This window comes from Mercenaria mercenaria, chromosome 12 (genome assembly GCF_021730395.1).
Source record: "Mercenaria mercenaria strain notata chromosome 12, MADL_Memer_1, whole genome shotgun sequence".
NCBI lineage: Eukaryota > Metazoa > Mollusca > Bivalvia > Venerida > Veneridae > Mercenaria > Mercenaria mercenaria.
Genome location: NC_069372.1, coordinates 2,800,833 through 2,825,202, shown reverse-complemented (window position 1 = coordinate 2,825,202; position 24,370 = coordinate 2,800,833). Strand labels below are relative to the sequence as shown.

At 35.7% G+C, this 24,370-nt stretch overlaps 2 protein-coding genes across 2 annotated transcripts in view; one reads left to right on the top strand and one right to left on the bottom strand.

Moving 5' to 3' along the window:
- LOC123533978 (dCTP pyrophosphatase 1-like) overlaps positions 1 to 23,993 on the top strand; it is a 30,360-nt gene extending 6,367 nt beyond the window's left edge. Inside the window, exons 3-5 of the mRNA XM_045315990.2 lie at positions 19,984 to 20,094; positions 22,060 to 22,094; positions 22,986 to 23,993. Coding sequence (XP_045171925.2) covers positions 19,984 to 20,094; positions 22,060 to 22,094; positions 22,986 to 23,203 — 364 coding nt within the window. The 3' untranslated portion in view covers positions 23,204 to 23,993. The remainder of the gene's footprint in view (positions 1 to 19,983; positions 20,095 to 22,059; positions 22,095 to 22,985) is intronic.
- On the bottom strand, positions 892 to 19,421 carry LOC123533977 (uncharacterized). The gene is made up of 3 exons (XM_045315988.2): positions 19,052 to 19,421; positions 7,429 to 7,624; positions 892 to 5,676 (listed from the first exon to the last, which is right to left on the bottom strand). Exons 1-3 carry the CDS (start codon positions 19,076 to 19,078, stop codon positions 3,761 to 3,763), a joined length of 2,139 nt encoding a protein of 712 aa, XP_045171923.2. The 5' UTR covers positions 19,079 to 19,421; the 3' UTR covers positions 892 to 3,760.
- Positions 23,994 to 24,370: the final 377 nt, after the last annotated feature.

The window sequence follows — 24,370 nt, the reverse complement described above, 5'->3', positions numbered from 1 at the left end:
CCCTTTTTGCTTAGGATATACTTATATAGTGTTTTGATACATTTTATCTTTACCTCTCTTATTACTGTAAGTTGATATTTTTGACATAGCCTCAGGCTATTGTGCAATATCTTCATCCACAATTGGAGTCATTAAACACTCCAGTGACAGCTCTAGTTTCCTCAGATGTGCCCAGTTTCACTATCCAGCATCGAAATAGTCGAGCACGCTGTCTCCTGTGACAGCTCTTGTTACCTGACCAATCGGCGACTTAATTGTATTACGGGTTTTTCCAGAGTCGCGTGATTTGTAATTTGACAGCTACTTTGATCGAATAAAGATAATAAAGTGTTGAAGACAACCTTGGCTTTACAGGAATTGAACTTTGCCGGTTAGATTATTGTTTTTATTCACCATTTGTATTGCAATGGTTGCTTTGTCCGCGGAAGGTCTAGAATGTTGTCTTTACTGACTGCGTATAGCTTGATATGTTGTTAGGCGATGCTGTTAGACTTCGCATTCGCTCTGTGTATTGTTCGGTACAATGTCGAATTGTCGAAAAACAGATAAATATATGAAAATATGTTGAGGTGATTTTAAAAGTTGATTCATTTGAATAACTTACTGCAGTGTTTGAGTGGGAAAAAAGCTGATGATATTTTTTTCCTGGCCATGTAAAAAAGTAGTTGAAAACATAGCTTCTGCGGGGTAAAAACCCTTGTCTAGGGAGTAGTTATATTAGTATGATTTTTTTCATAATTATGGCTCTAGGACTCAAAAATAAGTCATTAAACATAATCCACTCATGTGCCAGACCCCTTTGATACTTGCCTTGGGTTTTAGACCAGCTACGACCCTGCCCTGGCCTAAAATTGGTCAGATACAACAAAGAACATTGAACAAGTCTCAAAATAACAATTTAAATTTTAATAAAAATCAATCGTCTTTTAAAACAGTAGAAATTCCCATTAAGGGCTTGTGCTAGGGGGCAACTTCACTTCAGTGAAATACTACTGAATCTCCTTTTGATACATGTAAGGTTCATTTGAATTTATCTCATATTCGCAACAAAATTAGCATTTAAACCCAAGTCGGCAGCGATGACAATTTCATCGCACATTTCCTCCACTATTTTGGTCTTTCGTCTTCTGAAAGGACCTGCCACCCTTCCCCAAAACCATAAAAAAAGCATCTACACACAATCGGGTGAAATCAATAAAAACCTTGTAAAACTGATAAGAAGACTGATGGAGAAGTAAATGAGACAATTGGTGGAGAAGTAACTGATGAGGAGGAGGATAATCGGGTTTCATCTCCTGACATTTATTTCTAAATATTGGTTCCACCAGTGCTCTGTGTACATGTAACTCATTTACACATTGGGAACCAACATGTTTATTTTGTGGCGCATGCTGGAATATAGGTTAGAAGTTAAAAATAAACGTGTTTGTTCCCAGTGTACATAAGCTACAAAGAGCATTGTGGAACCAATATTTAAAAATAGATGGCACGTGATGATGGAGAGCAGTCACATGATATTTATATCGGGAATAGGTAGAACAGAGTAACTGTTGTGTCCAGCCAGCTTTACAAGGTTTTTATTGAAAAATGTCAGGTGATGATGTTTAAACACTCTAGAGGCCACAGTTTTGACCCGATGTAAACACCCTGTATAAAAAAGCCACAGTCTGCAAATAACTTATTGACAAACATGTCTCAAAACTAGGACAAGCTTTATAGTAAACAATGAGTCATCAAGATAAAACAGTATGCTGAACATAATAGGGAATGACATGTACGTAACAACTCCCCAACCCCTGACTTACTAAAAAATTTGGAGAGAAAAAATATGTTACAGTTTAAGCGTAATAGCCGATTGATCCTGCAGTAATATAACTATTTTCTTAATGCATTTGTGACTGGTATTGCAGTCGTGACTGAACAAAAAGAATCTAAAGCAATATCCTACCTAGCTGTTTTTAGGCCTTTGCCCAAATCACAGAATGTTGTTTTTTGTCTTAATTCAGAGAGAAGTATGTAAGAATTACTGGTACCTGTGGTAATACAGGAGCATGGACTTTGAAAATAAAGTACTACACATCCCAGAACTAGAAAAAATGAATCAAGATTTAAAAAGTAACAACTAAAATCACTTTATTGTCTGATCTGAATTGCTATGTTCCTGAGCGGAGTATTGTGATTTCTTTTTAACCAGAGTTATTAGATTGGGGTAGATGTCGGTCGGGCGGGCGGACGGTGGCGGCGGCGGTGGCGGTGGGGGCGGCGGCGGCTGGTCAAACTGGTGTTTCCGGTCAATAACTTTTGTTTCGGTAAAGATATTTGAATAAAACTTGGTATGTTTGTAGCTTATATCAAGACAAAGGCTGGGATTGATTTTGGGGTTTCTGGGGTCAAGGTCAAGGTCACTGTTACTTAAAATAGAAAAAGGGTTTCTGGTCAATAACTTTTGTTTCGGTAAAGATATTTGAATAAAACTTGGTATGTATGTAGCTTATATCAAGACAAAGGCTGGAATTGATTTTGGGGTTTCTGGGGTCAAGGTCAAGGTCACTGTTACTTAAAATAGAAAAAGGGTTTCCGGTCAATAACTTAACTTAGGAATGAGCTATCTTGATGAAACTTAGTGTATAGAAAACTTATATAAAGTTGTAGCTTGGGATTGATTTTGGGGTTTCTGGGATCAAGGTCAAAGTCATTGTTACTAAAAATAGGGTTAGGTTAGGGTTAGGGTTAGCATATCTTCTACATGCATGGAGGGATTTTGATGAAAGTTGGCACAATTGTTCACCATCATGAGACTGAGTGTCATGCACAAGAACCAGGTCCCTAGGTCTAAGGTCAAGGTCACACTTAGAGGTCAAAGGATACAAGAATGAAAACTTTGTCCGGAGCATATCTTCTTCATGCATAGAGGGATTTTGATGTAACTTGGCACAATTACACACCATCATGAGACGAAGTGTCTTGCGCAGTTCCCTTCTTTAGAATTACTTCCCTTTGTTGTTACTATAAATAGCTTATATTGTAACTTTTTCATTACTAGACGTAGGGAAAAATCGAGATCACTTTCCTGTAGTACAACATGCATGTTACATGCAATTTTGAGGTGTATTTTGACCAATCTCTACCTGGTAAGGATTTCTGTGTGGACTTACAATTTTTTTTTTTTTATTTTTTTTTTATTTTTTTTTTTTTTAAGATTAACTTCCCTTAGTTGTTACTATAAATAACTTATATTGTAACTTTTTTATAATTGACCATAGGGAAAAACCAAGACCACTTTTCTGTGGTACAACATAGTTGTTACTTTCTAATTTTAGGTGTATTTTAAGGTATCTCTACCTGGTAAGGAGTTTTTTTGTGGACTTAGAAAAACAAAAGAATTACAATGATTACTAAACAACCACAAAATTAAAATTACATCTGCAAATACAGGTGCTAGAGTAAAGAAATTTGCTGTGACGGGCGTATATTGTGACATTCTGGCACTCTTGTTTATTCTTATGAAAAGTGTTGAAAACCTGGTTTCGTGGCATTGCCGCGTTTCTTGTGTAATTCTTTGATATTTGATCATCTTCATGAGTTTCATCTATATTTGCACCTTTCTCAACATTTTTGACAAATAATTTCTGTTTCCTAAACATTTTCTAAATATTACCTTGTTTTCTAACTGTTGTGTGATCTTACAGTAGAGCACTCTAGCTTTGAATGCACCAAAAATTGGAACATGCTTAAGATGTAAAATGTTCCAGAATGTTTTTTAATCTCCCTGACTGTCTAATGAGGTTGAAGACACTTGACTGCCATCGTCTACATTTCCAAGTTTTTCAGCATGTTGAGGAGTATTTGTAAGTCTGTTAGATGACTTCCTTTGCTGCAGACTAGCATGGTCAAATGTTGTAGAAGAAACCTGATTATCCTCCTCATCAGCTACTTTTCCACCATCTGTCTCATCTACTTCACCAGTATTTTTATCTACTTCTTCACCATTCACCTCATCAGCTACTTCTCCACCATCCATCTCATCATCAGCTACTTCTCCACTATGCTGCTCAGCAGATACTTCTCTAGCATTCTCCTCACCAGCTACTTCTCTACTATCAATCTCGTCATCAGCTACTTCTCCACTATGCTGCTCAGCAGCTACTTCTCCAGCATCCTCCTCAACAGCTACTTCTCCACCATTCTTCCTGTCACCAGCTACTTCTCTAGCATCCTTCTCCATCTCAACTTTATCTCCAGCTTCCTCCTTATCAGCTGTTTCTCCACCAACACTATTTTGTCCTGTATACGTAGTTTCTGTAAATATATCTTCTGCCTCTTTAGCTTTTGTGTTATCCTTTTCCTCACCATTATCTGTTGTTAACTCTTTTGGAAAATTTTTAACTATGCCATCAGCTTTACTTTCTTTTGTGGATATTGTTTCATCATTCAGATCTTGAAATTTATCATTATCTGTTTCATCATGGAAAACAGAATTGTTTTCATCGTCTTTCAGCTCTGATTGAAACAGAATTTGCATTTCATTTGTTGGAACTGTGTCATCTGCTGCCCCAAGAGAACTGAAAGAATGAATTGCGCAAATTGTTGAGGTGTTACTTACTGTACTGATACTATGCTTTAGCTCTTGTCTCTCCTTAGTTTCTGCTTCTGTGACAATAGCTGAAGATTCCTCAGGTAATGTAGATGAAAGATATTGTGTTTCATTTAGATCAGTTTGTGGGACAAAACTTTCAGAGTTTAATCTCTTGGAATTCTCATTTTCTGCCGTGAGTTCATTTGTGACGGTAGTTGTGCTGTCTATAACTGAACTCTGAATTTCTGGTTGTGGAAAAGAAATGTTCCCCATGCTTTCAAATACCTCTGGCAATTCGTACGAAAGAAGGTTACTGCTTTGCAGTCCCTGAGAACTAATTACTGACTGGCTGTCGTCTGAATAATTATCGTCATCTAGAACCTTTGGTAGTTTGGCTGAAGTTGTGCTGACATCAGTCTGGCTACCAAATTCTGATACCAGAGGTCTCGGTCTGGCCCGTCTACTTTTTCTGCAGCACCAACAACTCAGGGACGGTCTGTCTGGATTTTGATTTATGTATTTCACTATATGTTCATATTTTGGTGTGAGAGCATTGATTAGAATAGCTTTAGCTTCACCAATGTCATTGAAATCATTTAAGGAATTGATAATGCTACTCCATATCATGGGTCTGCTTCTGTATAAACTTTCACTCTCAATAATATCTCCGTAAATATTATCTGTTATGATTTTTTGTTCCCACAGATAATCTGCAATATCTTTCAAATCAACAGTGTATTGCATCACACAGATGGCACATTCTGGTTTGTCTTTATATTTTCTCACTATTTCATCAAGTGATTTATAAACTTCCATGTACAGTTCTGGATGATCTTTTCCAATAACATGAAGAAACTTCTCTATAACCTCAGGTCCCCTGGCTTTTATCTTTCTGATAAGTAGTCTCGTTTGATCTTTTTGGCTCGGTTTTGAAGATATAACGCTGCATTCATCCTCACTGAGACATTCCATTGATATGAGGTCGTCGGGAATGTTTGATGTTTTGAACAGGACGTTTTCAGTAAATTTACTGATGTTTCTTTGTAAAGCTTCTGGTAGATGAAGTAGCCTTGAAACATCACTCTTGGATGGCTGCTTGTCTGAAAATCAGTTATTGTAGAAATTAATTGTGATAATTATCTGAGATGATATACAGTCTAACCTGTCTTAAGCAGCCAGCCAAGGGAAGCAGACAATTTGGCCGCTTAAGCCAGGTGACCGCTGATCGGAGGTGCAGCCAGTATATGTATTTTTCAGACTTCTGACCAGTCTATAGCCTTTAGGCCCATTTCTTTTTGGGTTTTCTTTTATTATTTTACCAGGATACAATGACGTGCATTTGCCTTCGCAATACGAATGGTATTCTTAGCAATCTAGAACTCCGGCGTGGTTTTTTTATTACAAAAATTGTTACAGACAATTTTCCAACTTCAAAACAAGTTTGTTTACAATTTTCGCCATTTTGGTAAGGGACCCTACTCTCGGCGCTTATTGTCTACGCTAAATCTAAGATTGCCGTTACGTTCCGTAAAAGATAGAGTGGTTAATTATTTTTTTTCAAACACAATTTCGTATAAATTTAAAAGTATTTTGATGACAAAAGTATAAAAAATCACCAATATTATGCTACTAATTAATTATCGAGTATTATCTTTAACCGAGGTCAAACTGTGAACAACAAATTTGACACGAGGTGACACGTTAATTGCCGAGAATTACTGGCCATTTGATCATAACAAAAGGGGATTACACCTTTGGTTATCAGTTTTAATTGAGAAGCTCATGTCATTTTGTCGTTCTTGTGGTGAAGTCACGCGAAACTTAGCAACCACGTGCTTCTCAAAATCGGGTATCTTCGGCGATTATTGCCTAAAAATAATTCGTTTTGGAAGAAAAATGGCCGCTGAAAGGGGTCAAATACGGCGGTCGGGAGGCAATTTCGGTGGCCGCTGGCCGCGGACGGCAGGTGGCCGCTGAATAAAGTGATAAAATAGAGGAAAATCCGTCGGGGGCGTCATAAAATGGCCGCTGAACGGAGGTGACCGCTGATCGGAGGTGGCCGTTAGTACAGGTTAGACTGTATTGATTTTGTCTTGTCCATCTGTCCGTCACAAAACTTTGTCCAAACTACTTTGACAGTACTGAGGGGATTTCAGCTTAACTTTTTATAGGAATGCTCACTAGCTTTACTAGTTTTACTTATTGTTGCCTTTTTCAGGTTGAAATGAATTTAGTTGAAAATATTGTTCAAATATTTACATACAGCTCTGGTTTAATTTTTGTTGATTTGTTATGGTTGCATACAATCTCTTATGCAATAAATGTCGTTTTCTTTTCTGTTTTCAAAAAAAAAGTGCTTTTATTTCCTTTTTAAGCTCGACTTTTCGAAGAAAAAAAGTAGAGATGTTGCACTTGCCCCAGCACCGGCGTTGCCGTTGGTTAAAGATTTTGATAAAGTCAAATATCTCTGTTACTATCAAAGCTTTTGATTGAAACTTAAAATAGTTATTGATAATCCAAGTCTATACCTGGAGAAACAACAATCCCCATAACTGATTTGAATTTTGACAGAGTTATGCCCCTTTTTAACTTTTTTGGTTAAAGTTTTTACTGACAAAGCTCCAATTCAGAGTCAAGCACTGAGAAAAGTCAAGCGTGCTGTCTTACGGACAGCTCTTGTTTTAGTTTAAACATATTTATTCCCAAGAATAACATAACATAGACTTGTATATTTACAACAACAAGTTAACATGATATTAAGGAAAGGATAAGAATGAAAGACATGTCTTATAGAATTCTTCTCTTGTTTTGTGGAACAATGAAAAACCATAAGCTCAAAAGGATAGACTTACTTTTTTGTCCAAGCAGTTTTTGTTTAGGTGGTTTTTGCGCTGCACGTCTTTTGTCTTTCTTTAAGGTTCGGTTAATTGTTCCAATGATTAATTGTTGACCATCTATCAGTGTTTGAATTTGACTTTCCAGGCCATCAAAACGCTGATACACGAGTGAGATATCTTCTGACAGTTGCACTTGATTCCGGATCATATGCTGAAATGTGTGATTCTTTTTTTATAAAGTCAGTAGATCTTTTTATAAATAAAGTTGTTAATATTATCGTAAAGAGTTTTAAACTCGATTATTCGAAGAATATGAAGAGCTATACTACTCACCCCGGCGTCAGCGTTGGTTAAAGTTTTTATGAAATGGTAATACCTTGTACACCATAAAAGATATTTACATCAAACTTAGAACACTTGTTTATTATAACAGTCTCTACCTGTAGGCAAGAGTACATAACTCTGTCAACTATTTTGGCTGAATTATGGCCCTTTGTGAACTTGGAAATTGGTTCAGATTTCGTACAAGTCCATGTGTTGTAAAAACTATTTGACCTATGGCTTTGAAACTTTGATCTCCATCTGTAGGCAAGAGTACATAACTCTGTCAACTATTTTGGCTAAATTATGGCCCTTTTTGGACTTGGAAATCAGTTATTTTTTTCATACCAGTCCATATTTGTCATATGGCTTTAGACCAGGCTTTGGAACTCAGATTGACCACTTGTTTACCATCATAGTCTACATAATTATGTAGGCAACACTACATAACTAGTACAAGAACTTTAGCTCAGTAACTGTTATGGCCCTTTCTTGACATAGAAATTAGTTAAGTTTGGCATACCATTCCATATTTTGTCTAAATTGTTTAATATATGGCTTTGAAACTTTGAACACTTGCTTACCACCATGGTCACACATTATCATATAGTGCAAGACTTATCCAAATCCACAAATACAGGTACATTGTTTGTCTTATCTCTTTATCTCCTTTAGTCTGAAAATCTCTGGTAATATTTTGACCCCATACTTCCATCAATTCTTCAAGTAGGTGAGCGCACTGTCAACAGACAGCTCTTGTTTCTTTCCCAATCACCAAAACATTCCAAAGTTCCCAGTTATATTTTTAGCTCGACTATTCAAAGAATAGGTAGAGCTGTTGGACTCACCCATGCGTTGGGGTCCGCTATGATGTCCGGATTTGGTTAACTTTTTGTATGTAGGCTGGTATCTCAGTAACCACTTGTGGGAATGGATTAAAACTTCACACACTTATTTACTGTGATAAACTGACTTATATTGCACAGGTTCCATAACTCTATTTTGCTTTTTAGCTCACCTGAGCACAAAGTGCTCAAGGTGAGCTTTTGTGATCGCCCTTCGTCGTCAACAATTTGAATGTTAACACTTTAGAGGTCACAATTTTGACCTAATCTTAATGAAACTTGGTCAGAATGTTACCCTCAATAAAATCTTTGACGAGTTCGATATTGGGTCATCTGGGGTCAAAAACTAGGTCACCAGGTCAAATCAAAGGAAAAGCTTGTTAACACTCTAGAGCAATTTTGGCTCAATCTTAATGAAACTTGGTCAGAATGTTACCTTTAATACAATTTTGGATGAGTTTGATATTGGGTCATCTGGGGTCAAAAACTATGTCACCAGGTCAGATGATAGGAAAAGCTTGTTAACACTCTAGAGGTCACAATTTTGGCCCAATCTTAATAAAACTTGGTCAGAATGTCACTCTCAATAAAATCTTGGACGAGTTTGATATTGGGTCATCTGGGGTCAAAAACTAGGTCACCAGGTCAAATCAAAAGAAAAGCTTGTTAACACTCTAGAGGTCACATTTATGAATATATCTTCATGAAACTTGGTCAGAATGTTAATCTTGGTGATCTCAAGGTCCAGATTGAATCAGGTTCATGTAGAGTCATAAACTAGGTCGCCAGGTCAAATCAAAGGAAAAGCAGGAGGCCACATTTATGACCATATCTTAATGAAACTTGGTCAGAATGTTAATCTTGATGATCTTTAGTTCAAATTCAAATCTGGGTCAGGTGGGGTCACAATCTAGGTCACCAGGTCAAATCAAAGGAAAAGTTTGTTAACACTGTAGTGGCCACATTTATGACCATATCTTAATGAAACCCGGTCAGAATGTTAATCTTGATGATCTATAGATCAAAACCAAATCTTGGTCAGGTGGGGTCAAAAACTAGGTCACTAGGTCAAATCAAAGGAAAAGCTTGTTAACACTCTAAGAGGCCACATTTATGACTGTATCTTCATGAAACTTAATCAGAATGTTAATCTTGATGATCTTTAGATCAAGTTTGAATCTGGGTCATGTGGGGTCAAAAACTAGGTCACCGGGTCAAATCAAAGGAAAAGCTTGTTAACACTCTAGAGGCCACATTTATGACTGTATCTTCATGAAACTTAATCAGAATGTTTATCTTGATGATCTTAAAGTCAAGTTTGAATCTGGGTCATGTGGGGTCAAAAACTAGGTCACCGGGTCAAATCAAAGGAAAAGGTAGTTAACACTTTAGTGGCTAAATTTATGACCATATTTTAATGATCGCGTTGTGCCCATCGTCGTCAGTTTTCCTTCGTCAACAATTTGACTGTTAACACTGTAGAGGTCACAATATTGGCCCAATCTTAATGAAACTTGGTCAGAATGTTACCCTCAATAAAATCTTGGACGAGTTTGATATTGGGTCATCTGGGATCAAAAACTAGGTCACCAGGTCAAATCAAAGGAAAAACTTGTTAACATTCTAGAGGCGACATTTATTATAATATCTCTTAGACTATGAAACTTGGTCAGAATGTTAATCTTGATGATCTTTAGGATAAATTCAAATCTTGGTCATGTGGGGTCAAAAACTAGGTCACCAGGTAAAAAAAAATCAAAGGAAAAGCTTGTTAACACTCTAGAGGCCACATTTATGACTGTATCTTCATGAAACATGATCAGAATGTAAATCTTGATGATCTTTAGGTCAAATTCAAATCTGGGTCAGGTGGTATCAAAAACTAGGTCACCAGGTCAAATCAAAGGAAAAGCTTGTTACCACTCAAGAGGCCACATCAATGAAAATATCTCTATGAAACTTAGTCAGAATGTTAATCTTGATGATCTTTAGGTCAAATTCAAATCTGGGTCAAGTGGGATCAAAAACTAGGTCACCAGGTCAAACAATCAAAGGAAAAGCTTGTTAACACTCTAGACACAACATTTATGACTGTATCTTCATGAAACTTGGTCAGAATGTTAATCTTGATGATCTTTAGGTCAAGTTCCAATCTGGGTCATGTGGGATCAAAAACTAGATCACTTGGTCAAATCAAAGGAAAAACTTGTTAACACTCTAGAGGCCACAGTTGTGACCCAATCTTTATGAAACTTGGTCTGAATGTTTGTCTTGATGATCTCTAGGTCAGTTTTGAAAGTGGGTCATGTGGGGTCAAAAACTAGATCAGTAGGCCAGATCAACTCTGGTGAGCGATATAGGGCCATCTTGGCCCTCTTGTTACAAAATTATGCCCCTTTTTAGCTCGACTATACGAAGTACAAGGAAAGCTATCCTACTCGCCCCGGCCGGCGTCGGCGTCTTTCCGCGTCCCCACCTTGGTTAAAGTTTTGGTGCACTTTCTCTTTTTTCAACATATCTCTGTAATTACTTGATAGATTTGATTCAAACTTGAAATACTTATTCCTCATCATCATCCACATCATCTGTCATAAGGGCCATAACTCTGGCACCAATATTTCATGAATTATCCCCCCTTTTCACTTATATTTTCAGGTTAAAGTTTTGATGCACTTTCACTCTATCTCTGTTATTACTGAATGGATTTGATTCAAACTTAAAATAGTTGTTCAGCATCATCACCCACATCATATGAGACAAGGTGCATAACTCTGGCACCATTTTTTATTAATTATTCCCCCTTTTTACTTAGTATTTCAGGTTAAAGTTTTGGTACACTTTCACTTTACCTCTGTTATTACTGAATGGATTTGATTAAAACTTAAAATAGTTGTTCAGCATCATCACCCACATCATATGACACAAGATGCATAACTCTGGCACCATTTTTTCATGAATTATTCCCCCTTTTTACTTAGAATTTCAGGTTAAAGTTTTACTACACTTCCAATCTACCTCTGTTATTACTGAATGGATTTGATTCAAACTTATAATTGTTGTTCAACATCATCACCCACATCATATGACACAAGGTGCATAACTCAGGCATTAATGATTCCCCTTTTTACTTAGAATTTCAGGTTAAAGTTTTATGCACTTTCACTCTATCTCTGTTATTACTGAATGGATCTGATTCAAACTTAAACAATTGTTCAGCATCATTACCCTTATCATATGATGCAAGGTGCATAACTCTGGCACCAATTTTTTTTTATTAATTATTCCCCCTTTTTACTTAGAATTTTAGGTTAAAGTTTTGATGCACTTTCACTCTGTCTCTGTTATTACTGAATGGATTTGATTCAAACTTAAAATAGTTGTTCAACATCATCACCCACACTATATGACACAAGCTGCACAACTCTGGCACCAATATTTAATGAATTATGCCCCTTTTTGCTTAGGATATACTTATATAGTGTTTTGATACATTTTATCTTTACCTCTCTTATTACTTTAAGTTGATATTTTTGACATAGACTAAGCAGCTATTGTGCAATATCTTCATCCACAATTGGAGTCATCAAACACTCTAGTGACAGCTCTAGTTTCCTCAGATGTGCCCAGTTTCACTATCCAGCATCGAAATAGTCGAGCACGCTGTCTCCTGTGACAGCTCTTGTTTGACTTAGCAGTTTTCGGTTAAATGTTTGTAAGTTAGCTGGTATCTCAGTACCCACTAATGGGAAATTGATTGAAGCTTCACACACTTGTTCACTGTCATGATATGACATACAGTACACATGTACTATAACTCTACTTTGCATTTTTACAAAATAATGCCCCTTTTTAGCTCACCTGAGCATAAAGTGCTCAAGGTGAGCTTTTGTGATCGCCCTGTGTCCGTCATCGTCCGTCAGTCGTCAATAATTTGACTGTTAACACTCTAGAGGTCACAATTTTGGCCTAATCTTGATGAAACTTGGTCAGAATGTTACCCTCATAAAAATCTTGGACTAGTTCGATATTTGGTCATCTGGGGTCAAAATCTAAGTCACCAGGTCAAATCAAAGGAAAAGCTTGTTAACACTCTAGAGGTCACAATTTTGGCCCAATCTTAATGAAACTTGGTAAGGATGTTACCCTTAATAAAATCTTGGATGAGTTTGATATTGGGTCATCTGGGGTCAAGAACTAGGTCACCGGGTCAAGTCAAAGGAAAAGCTTGTTAACACTCTAGAGGTCACAATTTTGACCCAATCATATTGAAACTTGGTCAGAATGTTACCCTCAATAAAATCTTGGAAAAATTCGATATTGGGTCATCTGGGGTGAAAAACTAGGTCACCAAGTCAAATCAAAGGAAAAGCTTGATAACACTCTAGAGGTCACAATTTTGGCCCAATCTTAATGATACTTGGTCAGAATGTTACCCTTAATAAAGTCTTGAATGATTTTGATATTGGGTCACCAGGTCAAATCAAAGGAAAAGCTAGTTAACACTCCAGAGGCCACATTTATGACCATATCTTTATGAAACTTGGTCAGAATTTTAATCTTGATGATCTATAGGTTATGTTCAAATCTGGGTCAGGTTGGATCAAAAACTAGGTCACTGGGTCAGATCAAAGGAAAAGCTTGTTAACACTCTAGAGGACACATTTATGACTGTATCTTCATGAAACTTAGTGAGAATGTTAATCTTGATGATCTTTAGATCAAGATCGAATCTGAGTCATATGGGGTAAAAAACTAGGTCACCAGGTCAAATCAGAGGAAAAGCTAGTTAACACTTTAGAGGCCACATTTATGACCATATCTTAATTAAACTATCTTGATGATCTTTAGGTCAATAGGTCAGGTGAGTGATACAGGGCCTTCATGGCCCTCTTGTTTGACTTAAAAGTTTTGGGTTAAAATTTTGTATGTAAGCTGGTATTTCAGTATCCACTAATGGGAATGGATTGAAACTTTTCACACTTGTCCACTGTCATGAGCTGATAAGCACTGTGCAGGTTCCATAACCCCGTTTTGTATTTTTCAAAATTATGCCCCTTTTTTGACTTTTGTTGACAGTTGACAAGGCTGTTGAATAGTCGAGCGTTACTGTCCTCCGGCAGCTCTTGTTGTGATCTGTTTTTCCCCAATATTCATGTTTTCAGGTCTACATGTTTTGGTGTTAAAAAATTCACAATTTGGTACTGGTATCAGACAGTGCAAAAAAAGGTATTAAGAAATAAATGGTAAATGGAACTACACATCTTTAGCTTTTTAAAAAAAAAATCTTAAGAGGTATTGTTGTCACTTAGTCGTCGGCATTGGTTAAAATTTTTGTTTAGGTCCACCTTTTCTCAAAAACTATAATAACTATAGCTTTTAAACTTTTCACACATGTTTATAATCATTAGATGACAGTGTAGGCCAAGAACCGTAACTCTGATAAGCATTTTATCAGAATTATGGCCCTTCTGTACTTAAAAAAATTGAAAATTTCTTTGTTAAAATTTTTGTTTTGGTCCACTTTTTCTAATCTGTTTGCAGATCCTGTGTTTTGTTCACAGGAGACAATTCCTGAGGCTATTCAAATTTTGTGTAATTATGTCATTTTTCTTCACAAAACACTGGTAATCAGAGCCAACAAAGATTGGTCAGAATATATAGGAGAAATGGTTAAAAAAAAATATTTTTTTTTAAAGATTTGCTAGTCGGTAGTTGACTACACTTTTTCCCAAAAACTATAAGAGCTACAGCTTTGAACCTTTGCACGCTTGTTTATCATCATTAGATGAGTAAGTAGACCAAGAACCATAACTATAACATGCATTTTGTCAGAATTATGACCCTTTTGTACTTAAGGTCTACTTTGAGCACTAGCTTTAGTACTTATGCCAAGGACCATTAGTCTGATATGCATTTTGTCTGAATTATGTCCCTTTGTTTACGTAGAAAATTTGAATTTCATTTTATTTAGGTACTTTTTTCTTGAATATGGCTTTGAAACTTTTATCACTTGTTCATTATAACAGTCTTTATCTGTAGGCGTAACTCTGTCAAGTATTTTGACTGAAATATGACCTTTTTTAGACATAGTGTGCAACCTACTTTTTTGACCAATCAGAGCGAGCTATTTTTCAAAAAGTGTGGCTTCTTATTCCTTAAGACCAATGTGACTGTAGCAATAATTTTCGAAGAGAAGAGCTCTACACGCTGAAGAGCATCGAGTGAATGCGCATGCATACCAATGACCGCCCCTTCATCGTATTTCAAAGGAAGACGAACCATTTTTGTTAGTCAAAGATAGGCGGAGAATCCGACATGACTGACGGCAATTCTGATTGGTCAGACGTAGATTTCACACTATGTCAGATAGAGTCCATGAAGAGAATTCTTCAAGAAAAAGAAACCTCAGTCGGTCACGCCCAGGTATCAGTTTCTTTTTCACGAAGAATTCACTTCATAAACTCTATCTCTAATTTGGAAATTGGTTCAGTTTTCGTACAAGTCCATGTTTAGTCAAAATTATTTGACGTTTGGCTTTGAAACTTTGAACACTTGTTCATCGTCAAGATGTCCATCCATAGTCAAGGGAGTTACTATGTCAAAGATGATTTGGGTGAATTTGGGCCCATTTTCTCTAGACTTTTCAAAGAAAAAGTAGAGCAATTGCACTCGCCCTGGTGTCGCCATCGCCGTTGGTTAAAGTTTTTGATAAAGTCAAATATATCTGTTACTATCAAAGCTATTGACTTGAAACTTAAAATAGTTATTTACTATCAAAGTCTACACCAGGAAAAACAATTCCCATAACTCTGATTTGAATTTTGAAAGAGTTGTGCCCCTTTTTAGCTCACCAGAGCACGAAGTGCTCAAGGTGAGCTATTGTCAGGCGTCGTGCGGCTTGCGTTGTCCATCAACATTTGCCTTAGAGACTCCATCAGTAGCTGGCTCTGTATAGCAAGAAACATAACTCCATCCTGCTTTTTGCAAGAATTATGGCCCCTTTTGGACTTAGAAAATATCAGATTTCATTTTAGAAAATATCAGATTTCTTGGTTAAGTTTTATGTTTAGGTCAACTTTTCTCCTAAACTATCAAAGCTATTGCTTTGAAACTTGCAACACTTGTTCACCATCAAAACTGACTCTGTACAGCAAGAAAAATAACTCCATCCTGCTTTTTGCAAGAATTATGGCCCTTTTTGTTCTTAGAAAATCAAATTTCTTGGTTAAGTTTTGTGTTTAGGTCAGCTTTTCTCCTAAACTATCAAAGCTATTGCTTAAAAACTTGCAACACTTGTTCACCATCAAGAGATGACTCTGTACAGCAAGAAACATAATGCCATCCTGCTTTTTGCAAGAATTATCGCCCTTTTTGGACTTAGAAAATATCAGATTTCTTGGTTAAGTTTTGCGTTTAGGTCAACTTTTTTCCTTAACAGTCAAAGCTATTGCTTTAAAACTTGGAGCAGTTATTTGCCATTATAAGCTGACTCTGCACAGCAAGCACCGTAACTCTACATTGCTTTTTGCAAGAATTGTGGTCCCTTTTGGACTTAGAAAATCATGGGTAGGACAATAGTTCTTTTAGACAGAGACAAAAAAATCAGATGTTGGTCTGCACCCGCAGGGCGGTGCTCTTGTTACACAGTTATGCCCCTTTTTAATTTAGAATTTTTTGGTTAAAGTTGTATAAAGTTTTTACTGGCAAATCTCTAGCTCAGAGTCAAGCACTGAGAAAAGTCGAGCATGCTGTCTTACGTACAGCTCTCGTTAGACTTGGAAAAAAACTTTAGTTTTTTGTACCAGTCCATATTTTGTCTAAACTGTTCGACGTATGGCTTTGAAACTTTGACCACTTTCTCCATAATTATGTAAGCAAGACTTCATAACTAGAACAAGGATTTTGGCTCAGTTATGGCACTTTTTTGACATAGAAATTAGTTAAGTTTTGTGCACCATTCCATATTTTGTATAAAACTTTGATATCTGAAAATCTGGTGATATTTTGACCCCATTCTTAACTAATTCTTCAAATAGTAGATCGTGCTGTTAACAGACAGCTTTTGTTTTGTCATCAATGAAGATGAGTAAAATGGCCAAGAACCATAACTCTTTTCTTGCATATTGTCCAGCACTTGTGGACGAGCAATGGCACCAGCATTTGGTACTCTTGTTTTTCTTAAACATGGCTCCCATGTTATTATAAAACAATTGAAAAATAATACTAGTATCACACTGTCCTTGGCTCTATTCCAAAATAGTAACATTGCATGTTTCATAAATTAATACACAAGTTGCTATTTTTACATTCCAGTTTGCAGTAACAAGGCTTTGTACTGTGTTATCCAGATATATGATGCTCTACCATAATTCAGTTTTATCAAGTATACAGAATTAAAGTAAATTTAAGAACAAGATACAATATATAATAGGGTTATTATAACAGTTCATGTACCTTGATTAATAATGTTGTATTCAGCTTGGATGGATTTTGCCGGGCCTTTATCTCAGGAGGCACTTGTGCCAAGTATAATCCGAACTTGCAAAATCCATGAAAGCTGATTGCTTCATTGCAGATCATAAGGTACTGTTTTGATACACATGTACCTATTTCTAGCGTAATATTAGTAAAAATCTACTATGATTTTCAATAAAATTAAATAAGACTGAAAACTTGTTTGAAAGAGTGAACTTTATGATGTGTTGAATTTCGAGACGCCATCAGTACATCATTTCTGATTGAATATTTTTCCGTATCTGATGGAACATGAAAACAGGGTTTTGTATTCGTTAGAGAAATACATGCTATATTTGAGACAGAAAATTCATAGGTATTGATTAATAATGTTGTATTCAGCTTGGATGGATTTTGCCGGGCCTTTATCTGAGGAGGCACTTGTGCCAAGTATAATCCGAACTTGCAAAAACCATGAAAGCTGATTGCTTCATTGCAGATCATTAGGTACTGTTTTGATACACATGTACCTATTTCTAGTGTAATATTAGTAAAAATCTACTATGATTTTCAATAAAATTAAATAAGACTGAAAACTTGTTTGAAAGAGTGAACTTTATGATGTGTTGAATTTCGAGACGCCATCAGTACATCATTTCTGATTGAATATTTTTCCGTATCTGATGGAACATGAAAACAGGGTTTTGTATTCGTTAGAGAAATACATGCTATATTTGAGACAGAAAATTCATAGGTATATATAATAAAAAAATATTTATAATAGGTCGAGGCATTAAAACAATACAACATTAATAGCTATGATGTGACTTTTAACAAATATCACAAATATCCGACTTTAACAAATATCACAACTTTTAATATTTATAGAACATACATATATAAATTATACTCAGACAGTTTACAATAATTAAAGAATAATAAGTAAAGGTAAAGACAAACATAGCATGTAATTCAGACAACATAGTTATTGAACAAGAAATGATAAAAGAAATCACAGTTAAAGAATAGTTTAAATTACAGTCAAACTTTGCTCTCTCGAACTCAGATATTTCGAGCACCACCCTTGGCTCAAACGCATCATCAGGTCCCGGCAACATCCCTATATAAAGAGAGGATATTTGTTTGTTTTAGTGTAAGGTCGAAATATATTTCACCGAGTGAACACTATAATGCAATATTTTCACGAGTGGCGCAGCCACGAGTGAAAATGTAAATTATGGTGTTCATGAGTGAAATATATTTCGATCTTACACTAAGACAAACAAATTTTCTATTTATTTTATGCATTTTTAATGGTTTTAACCAAATTATATCCAGTTTGTCCGCGCAACGTCACGTGCATCGTATCATGACGTCATAATACCGTGACGTTAGAATATCTTTGTAGAAAAAATGTAAATATTTCTATTATATTTCCTGATTTGTTTTACATTTATTTATAAAAGAATTCAAATATTTATGATCCTGTTATTATCTTTATACATTTATACCTTTACTGACATATATTTTGCAAGGAATTTTCTTTTATTTATAATTCATATTCTTTCGCATTCAAGTGTAGTTCCGTACAAGTGAAAAATAAAAATGATATTTTCACTGTTTGAAACAGTGAAAATATCTATTTTATTTCACTGATAAATTTCAGTATTCCACTGAAGAGCATAAAATAATGTATATTAATTGTAAGCTCGAACTGCCCGTAATTCAAACAAATTTTGATGGCCCTGTCAATTTAGTTCGAGTGGACGAAGTTCGACTGTGTATCACACAGTTAAATTCGCAAAAAAAAATTACTTATAGATAAAAGATGAGATAATTTAAGATAATAATAGTGGTAATAAAAGTTTACTATTCTTACCAAAGTAAAGTAAACAAAGGTAATAATAAAACTCAGTGTGCACTGTTGTAGCATTTAATGGAACGATAAAATTATTACATGTACTGTTGCAAAGAAGTGAATAATACATTTGTATTTATAATTCCTTTAAAATACTTACGCCATTAAAAGTTAAATTCCAATCCATTTTGTTCAGTAGCAATAATTCTTTTTTCCAAAATGTCTGTAAATAGAAATTAACCTGGTTTAACTCCACCGCAAATAATCAGTGCAAGAGTAAATTGTTTATTAGATAAAAATGTTACTGTTCATATAGGTTTAACAAATGCAAGCGTAAGCACTTTATTAAAACACATTAAACACTTCCTGGTGATAACACTTACACAGTTGAAGTTTAACCTGAATACTTATTGATTGAAATATTTCCTCTTTGTATTGCATTTTTCTTATAATATCAATTAATTTCCCTCATTTTAATTCATATATTTATATGTAGCCTGTAATTTACGTCGCACTAGGCCATCCTAAAAAATGGTTGTTTCCTGTGCTGTTGTATATAGTTTATGATGGGCCATTATTGTTTTGCTTTCAGTCAGTGCAGAAATTAAACAGTGTGATATTTTCACTGTTTGAAACAGTGAAAATACCATTTTTATTTTTCACTGGTACAGAACTACACTTGAATGCAAAAGAGTATGAATTATAAATAATCGTGAATTTCCTTGTAAAATATACATCATTGAAGATATAGATGTATATAAATACTTACAGCATCATGAAGATAAAAGTCCCATCAACGTTGCGTGTGTAAAATGGATATTATTTGTTTAAAACGTTACAAAATATGTAGAATGAAAACAAATTGAAACAACAAATATTCTCTATTTCATCAGTAGACAAGTTTAAGCTTTTTATATGATTTTGGCAAGAATTGTTCATCTGATTTTCATCAGTCAGGCATGTTAAGAACTGATTAATCAATGCTGAAATTTTGACTGATCCCCATCATTATAAAATGAGACAGGAACTTTAGGCATATCCTTAAAAGCACAGATAAGAAAATTATAAATGTTTTTTGTTATTTTATTGTAGACGGGAGCTGCAACAAAAGTTTGCTGCAGACAGAAACTGGGGCCAATATCACACTCCCAGGAACCTGCTCTTAGCTCTGGTTGGTGAAGTTGGCGAACTTGCAGAGATATTGTAAGTCCTACATTTGTCTTAACCCTTACCCTGCTAAATTTCTTTAAATGTCACATGGATGTGCAGGCTGATCTTGATCTACACTGGTTGCAAAGACAGAATCAATCGTGTCCAGCATGAAAGGGTTAAATGTTTAGTGCCCTCAAAATTAGGGAGCACTTAGAATTTCACTTGTCTGTCCATCTGTCCGAATTTGTGCCACATGTATTTCAAAAAGTGTTTGACTTAGGATAATAAAACATTACAGGAGTATTAGTCAGCATATGAGGTTGTACACCGTGGGTTTTGGTTGATATTTCACTCAGCCAGACCAGAGATATGACCCTTAACTTAGTCAAAATTATGCATAAAAATTTTTGCCTGCGTCTCAAAAAGTTTTTGATTTAGAGTCGTAACACATTACAGGATTGTTAAACAGCAGTAGACGTTGTGCATGTGATGCTCTTTTGGTATTTCACTCGACCAGACCAGAGCTATGGTCCTTGACATGTACTTGTACATGAAAATACACACAAAGTGCTTAAAAGTTTATGTTGCAGTTGCCTTAAAACATACTTAACCTAGTCATGAAACCATGTACAGTGACAGGAAGGGGAATTCAGTGTCCTATGGACACTCATCTAGTTTTTTTTTTTAAGCTCACCTGTCACGAAGTGACAAGGTGAGCTATTGTGACCGCTTGATGTCCGTCATCAGTCGTCTGTCAACAATTTCTAAAAACATCTTCTTGAAAACCACTGTGCAGAACTACACCAAACTTCACAGGAATGATCCTTGGGTGGCCCCCTTTCAAAATTGTTCAAAGAATTGAATTCCATGCAGAACTCTGATTGCCATGGCAACAGAAAGGAAAAACTTAAAGAATCTTCTTGTCCAAAACCACAGGGCCTAGGGCTTTGATATCTGGTTTGTAGCATCATCTAGTGGTCCTCTACCAAGATTATTCAAATTATCCCCCTAGGGTCAAATATGGCCCCGCACCGGGAGTCACATGGTTTATATAGACTAATATAGGGAAACTTTGAAAATCTTCTTGTACAAAACCACATGGCCTAGGGCTTTGATATTTGGTATGTAGCATCATCTAGTGGTCTCCTCTACCAAGATTGTTCAAATTATCCCCCTAGGGTCAAATATGGCCCCGCCCCGGGGGTCCCAAGTTTTACATAGACTTATATAGGGAAAAAAGTTTAAAAATCTTCTTGACTGAAACCACAACACTTAGACCTTTGATATTTGGTTTGTAGCATTGTCTTATGGTGCTCAACCAAAATTATTCAAATTGTACCCCATGGGTGAAAAGAGGCCCTGCCCTAGGGGTCCCAAGTTTTATATAAAAGCTTTAAAAATCTTCTTGTCTGAAACCATACAACCTAGACTTTTGATAATTGGTATGATGCATTGTCTAGTAGTCCTCTACTAGAGTTGTTCAAATTATGCCCCTGGGGTTAAAAGAGGCCCCACCCTGGGTTTACTTAGTTATTATGCGAGTTATATAGGAAAAATACTTAAAAAATCATCTGATCCTATTTCCAAGACTGTTTAATTATAATTACCTGATGACCCCAAGTAATATGATGTCACTTGACTGTGACCTTGACCTACTGACCTACTTTCTTGTTTTTCAAGATACAGCCTTGAAATTTTGATGACATACACAGTTTTGCACACAAATCATAACTGACTTTCTTAATATTTTATCATCAGTTTGACATTTGAAACATGTAGCTCATATTACTCAGGTGAGCGATCCAGGGTCAACATGACCCTCTTGTTAAGTTGATAACCACTCTTACAAATTTCGGATTACATTTAATATGCCAATTCCAAACATGTGTAAATACTTCCAGTAAACTTGAAAAAGAATGGTCGTGTTGTTTTTTTAAAACAAAAACTCTTGCATTTACACAAGATCAGTATTAGATATTATTAATTGTTTTTCACAATCATAATTTTTTGTTTCAGCCAGTGGAAGGGAGAGGTGAAGGAAGGATTACCAGGTATTGATTTTTGATGCTTTCTATGATTGGGGACGTCCGTGTTCTAATGATTATTGTCCCTGACCTGGAATCTCTTGCCTCTCGATACTTTAGGTTAGAAACCATGCTAATGATGAAGAATTCTTCCTAGGTGTCCGTTCACTTCTGAAACAAAGCCCAGAGGGGCACGTGGCGTCTTCCTCTACCATTAAAGCAAGAATGCAGGCAGACTAAACTGTGTAAGTGGGTTTAAAATCCAGCTAACAAAGTAGACAATTGTTTTATGTAAGGAAACTCTCTAGCTGGTATTTTACCTGGGTGCGTTGTTGATTCTGTCTTGAATCATCAATTCAGAAAGTTCATTAAACCCCCATAAACAAAGTTTAGGACGAGGTGTGGTGGAGTCATTGTGTTGGTGGTTGCATGCATCCGTTTTAAGTACACTAGTGTGTAATTATAAATACTGGCCAAGTTCAATTTAAATTACAATCCATAAAATTTTGGTAGAGTTTCAACTGTTAATGTTTATACCCATTAGATAACTTTTGAAAGGACAATTGAGCCATGCCATGAGAAAACCAACATAGTGGGATTGCGACCAGCATGGATCCAGACCAGCCTGCGCAGTCTGGTCAGGATCCATGCTGTTCGCTTTTAAAGCCTATTGGAATTGGAGAAACTGTTAGCAAACAGGATGGATCCTGACCAGACTGCGCGGATGCGCAGGCTGGTCTGGATCCATGCTGGTCGCAAACCCACTATGTTGATTTTCTCATGGCACGGCTCAATTGGATTGATTCATTTTTGGTAATCAGATACATGATTATAAAATGCAGGCCAAGATCAGTGTTTGTTACAATCCACCAAATTGTATATACTCAAATTTTCATCAGGTCTGTGTTGTTGTTATAGATTTTACAGACTCCGAGAAGGAGCATGTGGGTCAAGAGATGGGTGATGTTATGTTGTACCTTATCCGACTAGCAGAAAAGTGTCACATAGACCTGCCTACCGCTGTGCTGAAGAAAATCAAGCAGAACGGTCAGAAATATCCCGCGGATCAAGTTTATGGAAAAAGTCACAAATACACTGCATATCAGGGCAATGGCGATAACTCAAAGCAGACTTGAAACAGTGAAAAGTTTGTAATAGTTTGCAGTCTTTTTGATAAGATAGATTGTATGTGAATGTAAAAGACTCGATAGTTATGCACTAATCTTGCTTTTCTCCAGTATGATGAAGAGGTGTTTATAATATTCAATGTGTTACATCAAACGAAATCAGTTCAACTTGCCAGAAAGAAACAAAGGCTTTTATGAAGCTTGATTGAGCAGTTCTAGAATTTGTATATTTCTGGTTATAAATTTTCTGCAGTTTTTTAAGTGTAATGCAATTTTAGAAATTTGGTTTTATCAGTCTTTTCAAAATGTTTTTAATTGGCAGAAATAGATTTTTACATATATATTCAATTGAGAATTAAGAGTGTAAATTTTCAGTACAAAGCTTTTTACATTATGATGAAATAGTAGACAAATCTTTGAATAAGCTTGAATCATTTGAACTTGCTAACCTCTATAATGAACAATGCTAGGAAGAATATTTATAATAAAGATTTATCATTATTATTGTTATTATTATAAAATGTGCTTGCTGTTCAGAGGTTATTACTAGTAAGAATTTCAAACATTTTGGATTGAAGGTGTTTACTCTGAGGTTTCACTGTATATCAAGTTAGTTTTACTGTTGCAATAACTTTATTGATTTAGTTATGAAGTTAATAGTGAAGGATAAAGGTATGCATTATGAATGATATATTTTTAACATTGAAAATATTTTTAAATGTAAATGCAATACTTTGTGATGTTTATTTTAAATGTGTTATCGTATCAGTTGAACATCAAAATAAATTGCATTCTTATATATGAATGTCACTTGAATATAAATGGCATACTCCCAACATTTTTTGACAAACTTGCTTACACTACAATAGAACTTGAATGGGTTATGAACGGTGGTAATTTGATAGCTTTATAGAAAAATTATAATCCAAGGCCTTCAAGTGCAGTACAAAAAAAAAAATGTTTGACAGACACCCTGTTTGGAAAGTAAAACACTTTGTGGCGAGGAAGCTATCCTGCTGTGCCTTGAAATATACAAGTGGCACTTGCCAAAATTCCTGTAACATAAAAATTGAGAAAAAAAAATGCAGTGCTGTGTATCCTTATTCTAGTAAAAAATAGCGATATACTGTAAATCATTCAGTTTTGTTTGGCAAACAATTTTGTGGTTTCAGTGAA